At 42.9% G+C, this 14,588-nt stretch overlaps 1 protein-coding gene across 4 annotated transcripts in view; it reads right to left on the reverse strand.

Moving 5' to 3' along the window:
• PIP4K2A (phosphatidylinositol-5-phosphate 4-kinase type 2 alpha) overlaps positions 1–14,588 on the reverse strand; it is a 175,220-nt gene that overhangs the window by 36,609 nt on the left and 124,023 nt on the right. For all 4 annotated transcript variants that reach the window (XM_065871123.1, XM_065871126.1, XM_065871127.1 and 1 more), the window contains 2 exons: positions 6,851–6,997; positions 2,681–2,719 (listed from right to left, as the gene is read on the reverse strand). In XM_065871123.1, coding sequence (XP_065727195.1) covers positions 2,681–2,719; positions 6,851–6,997 — 186 coding nt within the window. The remainder of the gene's footprint in view (positions 1–2,680; positions 2,720–6,850; positions 6,998–14,588) is intronic.

Below are 14,588 nucleotides of genomic sequence, written 5' to 3' on the forward strand. Positions count from 1 at the left end.
CATGAAATACCTTTTTCCATCCCCTCACTTTCAGTCTGTATGTGTCCCTAGATCTGAAGTGCATCTCTTGTAGACGACATATATATGTGTCTTGTTTTTGTATCTATTCAGCCAGTGTATGTCTTGGCTGGAGCATTTAATCCATTTATATTTAAGGTAATTATTGATATGTATGTTTTGTTTTGTTTTTTGCGGTACGTGGGCCTCTCACTGTTGTGGCCTCTCCTGTTGCGGAGCACAGGCTCCGGGCGCGCAGGCTCAGCGGCCTTAGCTCACGGGCCTAACTGCTCCGCGGCATGTGGGATCCTCCCGGACCGGGGCACGAACCCGTGTCCCCTGCATCGGCAGGCAGACTCTCAACCACTGCGCCACCAGGGAAGCCCAGGTATGTATGTTCTTATTGCCATTTTGTTAATTGTTTTGCATTTGTTTTTGCAGGTCTTTTTTCTTCCCTTCCCCTTTTGTTCACTTCTCTTGTGACTTGACGACTATCTTTAGTGTTGTGTTTGGATTGTTTTTTCTTTTTTGTGTGTGTATCTACTATAGATTTTTGGTTTGTGGTTCCCGTGAGGTTTTGATATAGCAGTCAATATATATACAAGATTGTTTGAAGTTGCTGGTCTCTTAATTTCCAATGCATTTCCAATATCCTGCATTTGTACTCTCCTGTTCTCATGATTGCTAGTTTTGACGACATATTTGTGTGTGGATGATCCCCTACCTTTATTTCATGATTGCCTTTACCAGTGAGCTTTCCCATTCATAATTTTCTTGTTTCTAGTTGTGGCCTTTTATTTTCTGCCTAGAGAAGTTCCTTTAGGATTTGTTGTAGAGCTGGTTTGCTGGTGCTGAATCCTCTTGGCTTTTGCTTGTCTGTGAAGCTTTTGATTTCTCTGTCAAATGTGAACGAGAGCCTTGCTGGACACAGTATTCTTGGTTGTAGGTTTTTCCCTTTCATCACTTTAAACATATCATGCCACTCCCTTCTGGCCTGCAGAGTTTCTGCCGAAAAATCAGCTGATAACCTTATGGGAGTTCCCTTGTATGTTAACAACTGTTGCTTTTCCCTTGATACTTTTAATATTTTTTCTTTAATTTTTGGCAGTTTGATGAATATGTGTCTTGGTGTCTTCCTCCTTGGGTTTATCTTGTATGGGACTCTCCGTGCTTCCTGGACTTGAGTGAGTGTTCATGTTAGGCTCATCCTAGGTGACCTCGTTGACACTTCCCTGTCTTTGATCATCCTTCCTGGCGGGTTTCCCAAGCCCCCTTTTCCTGCTGAAGCCCTCTCGTGCCTACTGGACATCTCCGTTCTGAGGCTGTGCTGACAATTCTAACTACTCTGCCTGCTTCCTTTTTCCATGAGTGGAATCAGCACCTACCCCACTGTCCAAACCAGAAAGTTTGGAGTCACCCTCCCTCCACACACACTCCCTGGCACTGTTCACCTCCCATATTCAATCTCTGAGTTCTGTGGATTCTTCTTCCTAAATCTCTCTATCCTCTTCCACCACCCCAGGTCGGGCCACCATCTATTCTGGGTTATTTCCACAGCCACTCTAGACGGCCCTGCTTACCTGTGTGGCCTCATCCCAGCCTCCAGTGAAAGCACTGAGTGCTCCCTCTTTCTCTAGCCAACTGCTGCTCATCCTTCAGGTTTCCAATCACCTCTTCCAGGAAGACCACCAAGCCAGATTTAGGTGCCCTTGCTACGTGTTTCCTATCAAAGCACTCTTATCACATGATACTGCCCTTTCCTATTTAATGTCTGTATCGCTTTGCAGGCCATGTGTTTGTGGTTCATTATTTTAGCCCCTGAAGCTAGGACAGTAACCATAAAGACATTCACAAACTTCTGGATGAATAAGTAAAAGGAGATTTCCAAATCTATAAAATTCAAACCCAAACTGAGTGATATCATCCTAAATAACTTAATTTAGAAACAAAAACCTTGAGCCCAGCTTTCAAATGGTTTGGTCAAGAAAAGGCACCTCAACACCATGAGGGGTAAGCTGAGAGCACAGGGGCGCCTTTCGTGTAAGCAAACCCCCATTGTGGGCAGTTGAGGTTTGCACACGGAAAGCTGCCTCCCAAATTCTTAAACTGATTCCAGTTGAATCTGTTTATAATCCTGCATAGTCAACAAAATGTGGTTCAAGTATTACCTAATGTCCAGTGACTCAGAAGAAAGTAAAGAGTCTCCTCGTCCATCCCTAAGTCTTTACACACAAAAAATACTCTAATGAGATCTTAACATTTTATAGTTGGAAAGGAGTTTGAAGCTCATAAGCAATATTTTATTGGTGAATTTGAAGCTCAACACTGTCGTTCTACAGGTGAGAAAACTGGGACTCCAGGAGGCAGAGAAACTGACTCAAGGTCACACCTGCCCTGTTAGTCATAAAGTGGGGCTAGGTCTCGGGTGCTGGGCTGTACCTGCCAGTTTGGAGCATGCTGACAGCAGAGGCGGCTGTTTTCTCAAAATCACGTTGATAGGACATGTTTCACACACACCTCAAACTAATAACTACTTCACTGTCCAACAGGGCAGCCAACCTGAGGGAGAGAACTGGAGGAGAACGTCCCTCGGGCCCATGAAGAGCTTCTCACTGTAGCAGAGGGGAAATGGCTAGAACCGCATGTCCGCGGGAGTGAGGTGAGAGAGAGGCCGGGCACTTACCTTTTCTTTGTCACTTGCTTCCCTAGCCACTGTAGAGCCCTGAAAGAGAAAGAGATAATGAAACCATGCACACGCGAGGTATCGGCTTCACGTGAAAAATGCAAGCACTCCAGGGCAGAGCACGGAAATAAACGAGCACCGACTTTGCTCCGGCCCCTCCCCGAGTGTGCTGCATCCTCTGTAGGGATTTCCGTCCACCTGTCTCCAACCCCTTCCCTGCCGTGTCACCTGTGCTGTCTTCTCCCTGGTTCCTGTCCTCCTGCTGGAAATCAGAAAACCCAACAATCACGTGAACAATGACTTACTAAACGTGGAGTCAAACATCAATCGTCAGAAGTGGTTGGTTTGAGGGTCTTCAAAGTGAAGTGGGCCGTCAGCTGGCCGCAGTGACCACTGGGGCATAGAGGCCTCTTTCCCACGCTGCGTCCTCTAGGTGGGGGCGTGCCCTGGCCCCCGAATGCCCGTCTCCCCTGGCTTAGGGTTACTGATGCATGTGCTTCCTCACTTACCATGACTAAGACCCAGTGGGTACTTCCCGGCCCCTTTCACTTTGGAGGTCCCTTCAAACACACGTCTCCTTGCACCGCTTCTGTGTCAGAACCTAGGCTGAGCACAGAGGTATAAAGTAGAAGAAAACACAGTTCTTGGTCGCAGCAATTTCTACTCTACTGCACTGGTTTTCCAAATGAAGCCCTCGGTTCTGTGTTGTCTGAAATGACAGAGTCCTCCTGATGCCGACAGGGGTGCTTTGGGGTAGAGTTCAAGAACAGAAACTGTCCTTTGTTTGTGGAAGATCTTAATGCAAAAGAAAGATTAGGAAATAAATGGCCAGTGAATTCCTAACTTTGTTAATACAACAACAGTGAGCATTTATCCTTTGTGCTCCGTGGTGACCATCGCAGTGTCTCACCCAGCAACGCCCAGTGTTTGCTGAGTGAACGGCTGGAGGAGGATCACGGCCCGACTGACTGCTCTCCCTCCCCTGCCAGCACTGGATGCCCAGACTATGACTAGGTCAGTGGAGCGATCCATTTACCTATGTTTTAAATAGATATTTATTGGCCTGGAATACTTGCATTAGCCAATCATTAAGAGAATGTGTATGTGACTTGGGAAAATTTAAAGTAGCTTCTAGGTTGGCCACTCTTAACATTTTTGCTCTATGACCATCTTGCCTTCAAGCAGCTCAGGCATTAGTCAGGATGTGTGTAATGTGTTCACAGATGGGGAGACTCCTTGTACTGGGGAAGGGGGCCAAGCTCAGGCCAGGGGCTCCCTGGGGCCACTTCTCCATCTGCCCCATGCTCAGCATTCCCAGGTCTGGTGGATCCGAAAGACCCTGCTGCCAACCCAGGGAAGATGCTCGAAGCTTCTGGGGGATGTGTCGGAGGAGCACAAAGCTGACCCAGCACGTGAAGATGAACCGTGTAAACTGGTCCTGAAGGAGAGCCCTCTCTGCCTGGCTGAGCCCAGCAGCCCGTCACCTGCACTGGTTTGTTTCTTCCTTTACAGATTCTTGAATTCGGGCCATAGTCTCTTCCTCTGTACACTGACTGCTATCAAAGAATGTTCCCAAATTTAAAGGGGGGGGGCCTAAATCCTCAAGTATTAAATACTTGTAATACCTGAGTCTCTGTATCTTTAAGCAAGTTTTTTAGTCTCTGTGTGTGTGTTTTCCCCTCTACGATATAATTTACTCTGCTCCTAATTCTCACTGAAGCTTCGTCTCTATGTAAAAATGCAGAGCATTGGCCTGGAAAAACTCATCCAAATTTAAATTCATTCAGAATTTAAAAATTAAAACAAAATTAGAAAAGTTAAGTCAGTCAAGGCTGAGAGTCTGAGCCATGAAATGATGCCAGATGCCCAGGTTCCCTCACAACGGCAAGTACTGGCAAGAAAAGTTTACTCTACAAGCTAAAAAGGGAGATGAAATCACGACATCCAAGGTTAAAACTATAACATCCAGTCTATAAGCACAATTTACATCAGGATATGCTTGAACAGGATATGCTCACGCAGGATATGCTTAAGATAGAGGCGCTACCTTAAGCACTTCCGGGGGATAAAAACGTAAGTAGAACCAAAACAACTGCCTTTAAGGGACTTAGCAGTAGAGTGGAGGAGACAATGAAAATCCATCCACTCCTCCCCACACGCCGTGCCTTATACTGGACGTGACACATACATATCTCATTAATCCTCACAGCAGCGGAGGTAAGATCACCTCTGTCCTACAGATGAGGAAACTGTGGCTCCTAGAGCTTCAGCATCTTGCACACAGCTAACAAGTAGTAAAAAACCAGGACATGTGGCTTCAGAGGTCATCTGGCTCCTTACATGGGGGAGTCAGGCCAATGAAAAGACCGATAATACTCAGAGTGAGTTAAGTAACACTGCCAAGGGCCTCACGAGAGAGATGGTTCCAAAGAGCCCTGTAGGCTGGGATTTCCACCTATAAAATAGCTACGACTTGGAGGCAGGACAGAGCAAAGCTGTATTTGGGAAGCTTATATTGTTCATCTGAACTCCAGAGGGTAGGAGATAAGCCTAGAACATTCCCCCTCCCTTAGACTAGCATTTCTCAAAGCACAGTTCAGCACCCAGGGGTCTGCAAAGGCAAAACTATCTTTACAATAACACTGAGACACTATTTGCCTATTTCACCACCTTGATATTTGCACAGATACTGCAAATACAATGGTGGGTAAAACTGCTGGCAACTTAGCACAAACCCAGCAGTGGCACCAAATGGTATTCGTGGTTTGTCATAAAACCTACGAATAGCCTCGAGGAAGCAGTTCACCTAACTCAGTCAATCCATCATTCCAAATGACCAAAGCATGACGCAGCCAGACCAACGCGTGCAAACAGACTGACGGATTTTAATAAGTTCACCGATGTGATTTCAGCTTTGAGGAATGACCACTTGTCAGTTGAGGTGTGATATCAAAGGAAAACATCCACAAATTTCTGAAAAAGTTATTAAAAACGCCTCCTCTCCTTTTCCAACTACATATTTGTGTAAGGTCTGATTTTCTTCATACACTTCAATCAAATAACTTGGCAACAAGTGGAGAGCCAAACCAGACAGGATGTTCTAACTGTCTCACAAAACCTGACATTAGAGAGATTTGCAGAGATATAAAAAACAATGCTACCTGTTCCACTAAACTTTTTGATTTGGAAGGTATTTTTCATAAAGATATGCTAACATGTAATGGTTTTACTATTTTAAATAAGTTTTTTTCAATGTCTCATTTCTAATATTGTAAGTATTAGTAGACATAACCTACATAAGCAGAAGCTTTCTGGGGTCCTCTTTTAAGGGTGTGAAGGAGTCTGAGATAAAAAAAATATTCGAGATCCACTGATAAAGACCAAAGGTTGGAAAACTTTTTCTGAAAAGGGTCAGAGGGGTAGTGTTTCAGGCTTTGTGGTCCCAAACGGTCTCTATGGTAACTACTCAACTCGGCTGTTACAGTGCAACCACATACGATACACGAACCACAGGCATTGTGGGAGTCCGATAAAACTATTTACAAAAATGGCCATGTTGGCTGTGCCACGGAGGCGGGTCACAGTCTGCCAGCTCCTGACCTGGACGTTGCCTATGTCGGTGATCCCAGAGGTCAGATTCCCCTCACTCCACAATCAGAATTTCCAGTGGTCCACCTCTCACTTGGGGTCTCTGAAACAGCCTGTCTCCAGGCCTGCTCCTCAGCCTATCCCTCACCTCCTTCAGGTCTGCAGTGAAGCGAAACCCTATTCCAAACCGCATCCCTTCCCCATGCTTCCTGTCTTTACTTCTGTCCATGGCACTGATCACTTCCTAGTATACTCCATGATTTACTTACCCCTTTTACTTATTACCATCCGTCTTTACCCACCAGAATGTCAGCTCGTTGAGAGCAGGTTTGGTCTGTTTTGTTCATCAAGCTATTCCCAGCACCTAAAGCAGTGCCTGGCCCATAGCTGGTGTTCAATACATACTTGTTGAATAAAACAGACATGGTATCTCTCGTAGGTACAAGGGGTCCTCGCTTAACACAAAGGAGCGCTCCTGGCAGCTTTGTGCTCTGGGCGCCTCCTAAGTGCTCAGCATGGTCAACTACATACAACGTGGATGACCAAACTTAATGAATAAAAGTTAATAAAAAGCAGTCTTACCTTTAAGTCATATTTCCTATATACAGATAAACGGTGGCTGAACACATTTCTTGTAACAATCACATATATTTCAACTCCATCAACATTAAGCCGGTACATGCCCAGGAATTGGGGAAGAAGGGTGATCCCATGACATTCCACTATATACTGCATAGGAGAGAAAGAAAAAAGGGGGGGAAATGATCCAGTCAAAAGGTGTTCGTTCAGCTGTAAAATGTAACTCTTCTGCTCTGGTGTTTATACAAAGTGATAATGGTTTATTATCACAACTATTAATGTCCTGTTTACAGAAAATGACCATGTTTGTACTGCCTTCAGCAGTACAGGTCTGCGTCCATCATGCAGACACAGATAAAATTCAACTCTATCTCGAGAGATATTTTCTCCCTAACATTCCAAACTAATTTGTAAAGTCAAAACTTGGATGTAATGGCGTAGGGTGAGAGGACAAGTGATTGGTCCTTTCTGTAATTCCTTTAAAGTGAAATCACACTCTACCTGGGGCTGCCATCTTCCTCCCTAGAAGCCTTTATGATGATTTCATGAGGTTGAGGCAGCGTGACTTGGCCACTAAGATCAACTCCTTTAACAGTGTTGAAGTCGAGGTTAAAAAGGAAATTGTGGAGAAAGCTCAGTGTTAGAAGCTGGGAGAGTTGGGCTCCAGTCCTGGTTTTCCTGTTTCTTATTGAGACTCTAATGTTTAAATTGCCCACTGGTCTCCCAAGGCAAAAGGAATAAAAGCAAAAATAAACAAATGGGACCTAATCAAACACAAGCTTTTGCACAGCAAACGAAACCATAAACAAAATGAAAAGACAACCTACAGAATGGGAAAATGTATTTGCAAACAAAGCAACCGACAAGGGCTTAATTTCCAAAATATACTAACAACAACAAAAAACCAACAACCCAATCGAAAATTGTTTCCAACAACCCAATCGAAAATTGTTTTTTCGAAAAACACTTCTCCAGAGAAGAAATACAAATGGCCAACAGGCACACGAAAAGATGCTCAGCATCGCTGATTATTAGAGAAATGCAAATTAAAACTACAATGAGGTACCGCCTCACACCAGTCAGAATGGCCAGCATTCACAAGTCTACAAGTAACAAATGCTGGAGAGGGTGTGGAGAAAAGGGAACCCTCCTACACTGTTGGTGGGAATGTAAATTGGTGCAGCCACTATGGAAAATAGTATGGCGGTTCCTCAAAAAAACTAATAACAGAGTTGCCATATGATCCAGCAATCCCACTCATGGGCATATACTGAGAAAAAATGATAATTTGAAAAGATACATGCACCCCTCTGTTCATAGCAGCACTAGTTACAATAGCCAAGACACGTAAACAAACTAAATGTCTATCCACAGAGGAATGGATAAAGAAGATGTGGTATATATATACAATGGAATATTACTCAGCCATCAAAAAGAATGAAATAATGCCATTTGCAGCAACATGGATGGACCTAGAGATTATCATACTAAGCGAAGTAAACGAGAAAGACAAATGCCATATATCACTTATATATGGAATCTAAAATACAATACAGATCAACATAGCTATGAAACAAAAACAGACTCAACTATAGAGAACAGACTTGTGGTTGCCAAGGGGCTGGGAGGATAGGAATGGGAATTTGATTTTAGCAGAGGCAAACTATTATACATAGGATGGATAAACAACAGCATACTGTATAGCACAGGGAACTATATTCAATATTCTGTGACAAACCATAGTGGAAAAGAATATATATATGTATAACTGGTCACTTTGCTGTACAGCAGAAATTAATACATTATAAATTAACTATACTTCAATAAAATTAAAAAAAAATAATTTATGAAAAACTTTTTTTGGATACATTAAAATGAATACTTTGTATATTTACAAGTGACATTGAATAAAAAATTCATGTCAGTGAAGAAATAAACTGCCCACCAGAGCAGCGGTGTGAAAAAGGGCTTGCCCCCGCTCTACAGACAGATGGACACACTCTGGCCCCATGTTGGATTCATCAAATCCACTGAACAAGTCCCAGAACTGACACCATTTCCAAGGAGAGTTGCAAAAACACAACATGCGTTTATCAGTCTGGAATGACGATACTCTAAAAGGCCACAAGATGGAGACACTTCTCCTCAAAAGACCATCCTTACAAACTGGGTCCCACTGCACTTTCCAAAGGAAAGTTAGGTTTTCCTTTCTTTAAAATGAGGGGGAAAGAAGATTTCAAACAAGCTCTTTTATTCCCATGACGTGTGTGTGAACTCTCTAGGATAACTGAACAGCATGAGTAACATGATTCCAAAATTGTAAAAATTGTACCTGTTGTGCCTATTTACAGAGATGTGTCTGGAAGAATGGTCACTATGGTAATGGTGAAATTTAGGGTAACTGCTTTCTTTCTTTAAAAAAAAAAAACTATTCTGCTCGAATTTTTCTGTGGTACAGTGGACATTTTATAAAAATAAGAAAGTAATCAGAATGCCCTTTCAAACTTTTTAGTGGTAAACACTGTAATAATCAACTCTGATAATATTAAACCATCTTAAGATGTTTTTTTTAAAAGCCTTTAGTTTTTATCATTAAAGAAAAGATGAACAGCATCAGTACAGGAGTCTGATTTTTGCCACCCAGAGTTTTGGAAGACTTTAAAGATGCTCCTGCCCTTAAAAAAAAAATCTTACTGACCATAATTGAGCTATATATTTTAGTTTGATGGATTTTTTTCTGAGTTTCACCCACAACCTGCTCTTAATGCAAAGTCTGATCAGAGGAACATTTTCTATTTCTTGCCTTTCAAAAAACAGTAAATTAACTTGATTTTCGCTAATACAAAATAGGTGGTAAAGAGCTCTTGGCTGAAATGAAGATTTCTCACATCTGATGTAAAGAAACAAAAAAGAGTGGTTTTCTGGTAGCTCTGAAGAGAGATGGTTGGATGGGCCTTTTAAACACATGGAGGCACACAGGTTTCAGTTTGGCTGTTCAAGTCCCCTGTCTTTGTGCCATTCTGCTCAGTTATTCTCATCATGGCCTATCTTTTAAAAGTCCTGCTGGTAGAAGATATCTCTTAGATCAAAATCTTGGTACAGTCACAGAGCACCCGGAACAGAGCAGATACTGACCACTATCCATATTGATGAATATGTTAAAGAAACATGACTACAGGAAATCACCGACAAGCTGTTTTTTTCCCCCAGGGGAAAACACACACACAGATTACATTCTACAACTCCTCTACCTTTAAGATTACGTAAGTTACTCCATGTTAAAAAAAACAGATCAAATTTGATCCACTTCATCCAGCAAGTTTCTATGTGCACTTGTTCTCAAAGGCAAGGCTCACCTATGAGGCTCTCTGATGAACACCTTGAAAAACAGAGTTAATAAACTTAAAAAACTCCTGAGTTTATAAATATGTACAAAACCACAACCACAGAAAGCCTCTCACGTTAGAGTTCAGTATTGACAAGCCGCAGTTGGTAACAAAGGTTTAGAAAGCATTTATGCGTCAAAACTTTGCAGAAGAGAAATGTCTCCCCGTGAATTGAACTTCTGGGTGGGCGCACCGGGAAGACGCTGCTTCACGTCAGTGGAGGAAGGTCTCACTGGGTCTGTGAGCACCTGGGCTGGGGCACCACTGCACACGGAGTCACTGCGTGTGGGAGTTGACACAAACAGGCCCAGATACGATTCCCCTCAGATTCTTCACCAGCTGACCCAGGAAATGCTGTGCACACACCCCCTACATCAGTGGGCACATCTATGAGGGTTCCCCCACCCCACAAACTACTGGACGTTATCCCACATCTAGGGAGACTGTAAACTCATGGCCACATCACGCTGCTCGAGCCTTCCTGATCCAGCTCCACATTCACTAGCTGTGTGACCTTGGGGAATTATTCAACCTCTCTGTGTCTCTGCATTTGGAGATGAGGCATAAGATTAGCAGTTAGAGCATAGGGGTTTTGTGAAGGGTGTGAAGATCAGGGAAACAGCACTGCAAGGATGGCGGTGATTCAAGTGGGAGCCGGATGAAACCAGGACCCTGGGGTGAGGGGTGGGAAAGGAAGTAGGGAAGGAAAGAGCGACGGAGGCAAGCTTGCACCTGATGTGCTCCTCAAATGCTCCCTGAGAAATGGATTCTGTTTAAATGCAGGATGGGAACTCCCAATTTCAGGGAATCTCCACAGAACAGACTTACCAAAAATGAATAATGTTGCATGTGTGTGTATTTATTTATAAAGTGAGGCTATATTTTTGTAAATGTAAAAGAAACACTAAAAAATTATATTTCTCACTCATACTGCTTTTAGGATCAGAACTCTAAGCACTTCCCCTTCAAAAGCTTAACCACTGACAAATTAACAAAACAACCTGTAAATAAATGCTTCAAAATTTATTTTAAAAGGGTGTGTTGGTAGCACTACAGTATCATGATCAGTTTTTTGGCACGAGCAACCTTTTTTTAATAGTTAAAAACAGCCTCAGCATCTATTAATTTCTTTTTAACACTGTTGATTTGATTGCAAGACAATCTAAGGATGAATCTTTGCTTCATCCTTTTTAAAGGCTTAATTTCGAATTCTTGTAATTACAAGAATGGAGAAATAGCGACTTAATCCCGAGGGTCACTCTTTAAAAACGGTGTAGGGGAATTCCCTGGCGGTCCAGTGGTCGGGACTCGGTGCTCCCACTGCCAGGGCGCAGGTTCAATCCCTGGTCGGGGAACCAAGATCCCCCAAGCAGCTCAGTGTGGCCAAAAAATAAATAAAATAAATGAAATAAAATAAATAAAATAAAAATAAGTGTAGGTATTTCTTTCACTTTCAACCACTGTTCTGATGTGGCTACAAGGCAATCCTGCCTAACAGGCGAAGGACATAACGCAGATGCTCCTTGTCTGCCATGTTAAAATCTCAATTTACAGACTCAACAGGTGCAGTGCCCTAGTGCCACCCAGTAGACTCTTTCCTAGAGGTCAGATGAGTCTGTGGACTTCTGCCCTGTGCCACTCTGAGGTCCCAAGGGAGATAAGAGGTCACAAGTGGACCAAACACTTGGCAAAGCTGGTCATCCACGTGTGGCTCAGGAATTAAGAGCACACATCTGCCAGAGGGATGACTGTTCTGAGGGCCCCAGCTGTGGACGCACAAGCCTGCAGAGCCTTCCTCTCAGTGGCTCCTTAGATCCGCTCCTTTCCCAGAGGCCTTCCCATCTGTGGCCCAAAGCTGGCCTGTTATTTCCACCCCTCCAGGCTCTCTAGGTCACCTTCTCTCACATCAAACAGGGAAAGTCTTGTCTGGCACATGAACTGGCAGCTTTCAGATGCTTGCGATTCAGTGATGACACTGAGCTTCCATCTGAATAAGGCATGGAACAGTTAGTCCCAAATTTTTAAAAAGTGACCTTGATGGTCATCAATTCTTACACTTACTATATGGAGCTAAAACCATCACAAGTATTCTTGGCATCAGCGTCCATATTCTCAGTGTTAAACTCACGGCATTACCTACATTTGCATTTTTAAAATATTGTTTTTTATTAAGTATTTTTCACTTTTGCATTTTCATAGCTGGATGCCTCGTGTCACCTTGCGTTGTCATTTATCCTGCGGTGGCTTCTGTTTTTTCCAAGAGTGCTTCTCAGACACTTGTATTTGCTGGCAATGTTCATCTGTAACCGATAACAGTTTTTACTTTCTTCTGTCGTCTTTTAAAAAAATATCTTCTTGTACGAAAACTCCATGGTGTCACCAGTAAAGGCAAATTTTATCTCTTCATTAGTCTCCCTTAGAGCTTTTTCCTATATAACAGCTTGTCAGAACTGTAATGTAATGACAAATGGACGTGGTGAAACAGGAATTTTAAAAACATAAAATGCAACAGCCACAAGATCTCGGTTTCCTTTGCTCTTGGGTGCTCAACAAGAATAACAAGTATTGTGAATCCCCGATTTGTTGCTTCTTCTCATGCAAAATGAAATGCCATTAAAAGATTCACAGCTGACTGAAGGTTTCAGCAGAGAGGATTCTAAGTGATGTACTGGAACGGATAAATATTTATATCTCCGCATGACAGTGTGAACCTGGGCTCCAGCTCTTGGAAATTGCTGTTATTATCATGTTTCACTCATTTTTTTTAGAGGCTTGAAGTGACAATTTAATATAGCATCAAATTAATACTTCAATGTAAAGTCTTGCTTCAGTTAATGTTTTTGAAAGGTTAAATTATCTGTAATCCTTATTGTGCCTCTGCCTATGTTTACAGATCGCTCCAACAACATTCTTTCCATAACGGTAGGGCGGGGGCGGGGGGGGGGGGGGAAGAATGAAAAAGGGAAAGAAGGAAGGAGGGAAGGAGAGAAAAAGGAAAGAGGAAAAAAAGGAAGGAAGGAAGGAAGAAAGAAAAGACAAAGAAAAGAAAGAAGCCAGCCTGAAATTAAGGATTGGTTTGCTTTAAAAGGACCAAATAAATAAATAATCCAAACATTCCTTGAATATTTTGAATTATCCTTCAAAATTCCTTGAATTTTGGGATAATGGTCCATGTCAGTTAATATGATATCTTTTGGTTTCAAATAGTTTTAAGTCATAAAAGAATGTAAGGATGACTCCATTTAAGCTAATGTAAGTATAAAATTTTACTACTTTTCTTAAACTTAATAAAAAGCAGGCTTAAAAGGAATAAACATTCCTCTGCAGTATTTACAAACATTCTTAGTACTGAGATACTGCAGAATATACCTGAATGCAAACATTGGTGCCCCTAACTCTGTTTGTTATGCTGTTCTACAGACCCATACATAACATCATCATTAAAGATGAAATGACTTCGTAAAAAACACCTTATCAGGGACTTCCCTGGTGGTCCAGTGGTTAGGACTCTGAGCTTTCACTGCCAAGGGCCCAGATTCAACCCCCGGCTGGGGAACTAAGGTCCCACAAGCCGTGCAGTGTGGCCAAAAAAACCAAAACAAAAAAACTCATAAGTATACCATAAGTATAGATGGAGTTTACTCAATGGTTACAACTGAAATGCAGATGGACTGCCCCAAGCATCCCAGTGTTATGTGCTTTGGGAGGCCTGGCTGCCCAGCTCTGGAGTGCAGTCAGCAGCCTTTGGTTGGCAGCTCCTTCTGGGCCTGCCTTCCTGGCCCTTTGGACCAACATGGCAGCATCTGGGTGGAGGACCCCAAAGGGCCCCACCAGGTTGGCTGGCAGCCTGCCCCTCCCCCTCTGTCCAGTCTTCCTCCTTTCCTCCTCCCTCACTGGCTTCCATCCCTAATCAGTATCCTGACTCCACATGCTGTGGGCCTTCTGCTCGGGCCAGTCACTCCTGAGCAGCAGACACAAGAGGCAACAGATTCAGGACCTCCAGGAATGGCAGAGCTTAGGACTACCGGAAATAGAACTTGAAGAGTTATGCATAGAGCATTTGAAGAAATAAAAGGGTGCAAGTTCAGAAATGAGCATATATAATAAAAAACGATCAGGAGTGCACTGGTGGATTTTTTTAAATGGAACTTCTAGAAGGAAAAATATGATCTTTGAAAAAAAAAATCATTGGACGGGGAGGCAACAGATTAGAACAGCTGAATAGAGAATTAGGAGGGGGTGACACAGCTGAGAAATTTATCCCAAACGGAGCAGAGATGTTTGGAGACGGAAAACGGGAAAGGAAAGTGAAGTGCCGTGGAGGCTGGAATGAAAATGTCAAATCCGTAGATGCT

The sequence above is a fragment of the Phocoena phocoena genome, chromosome 2 (assembly GCF_963924675.1).
Source record: "Phocoena phocoena chromosome 2, mPhoPho1.1, whole genome shotgun sequence".
NCBI classification, from domain to species: domain Eukaryota; kingdom Metazoa; phylum Chordata; class Mammalia; order Artiodactyla; family Phocoenidae; genus Phocoena; species Phocoena phocoena.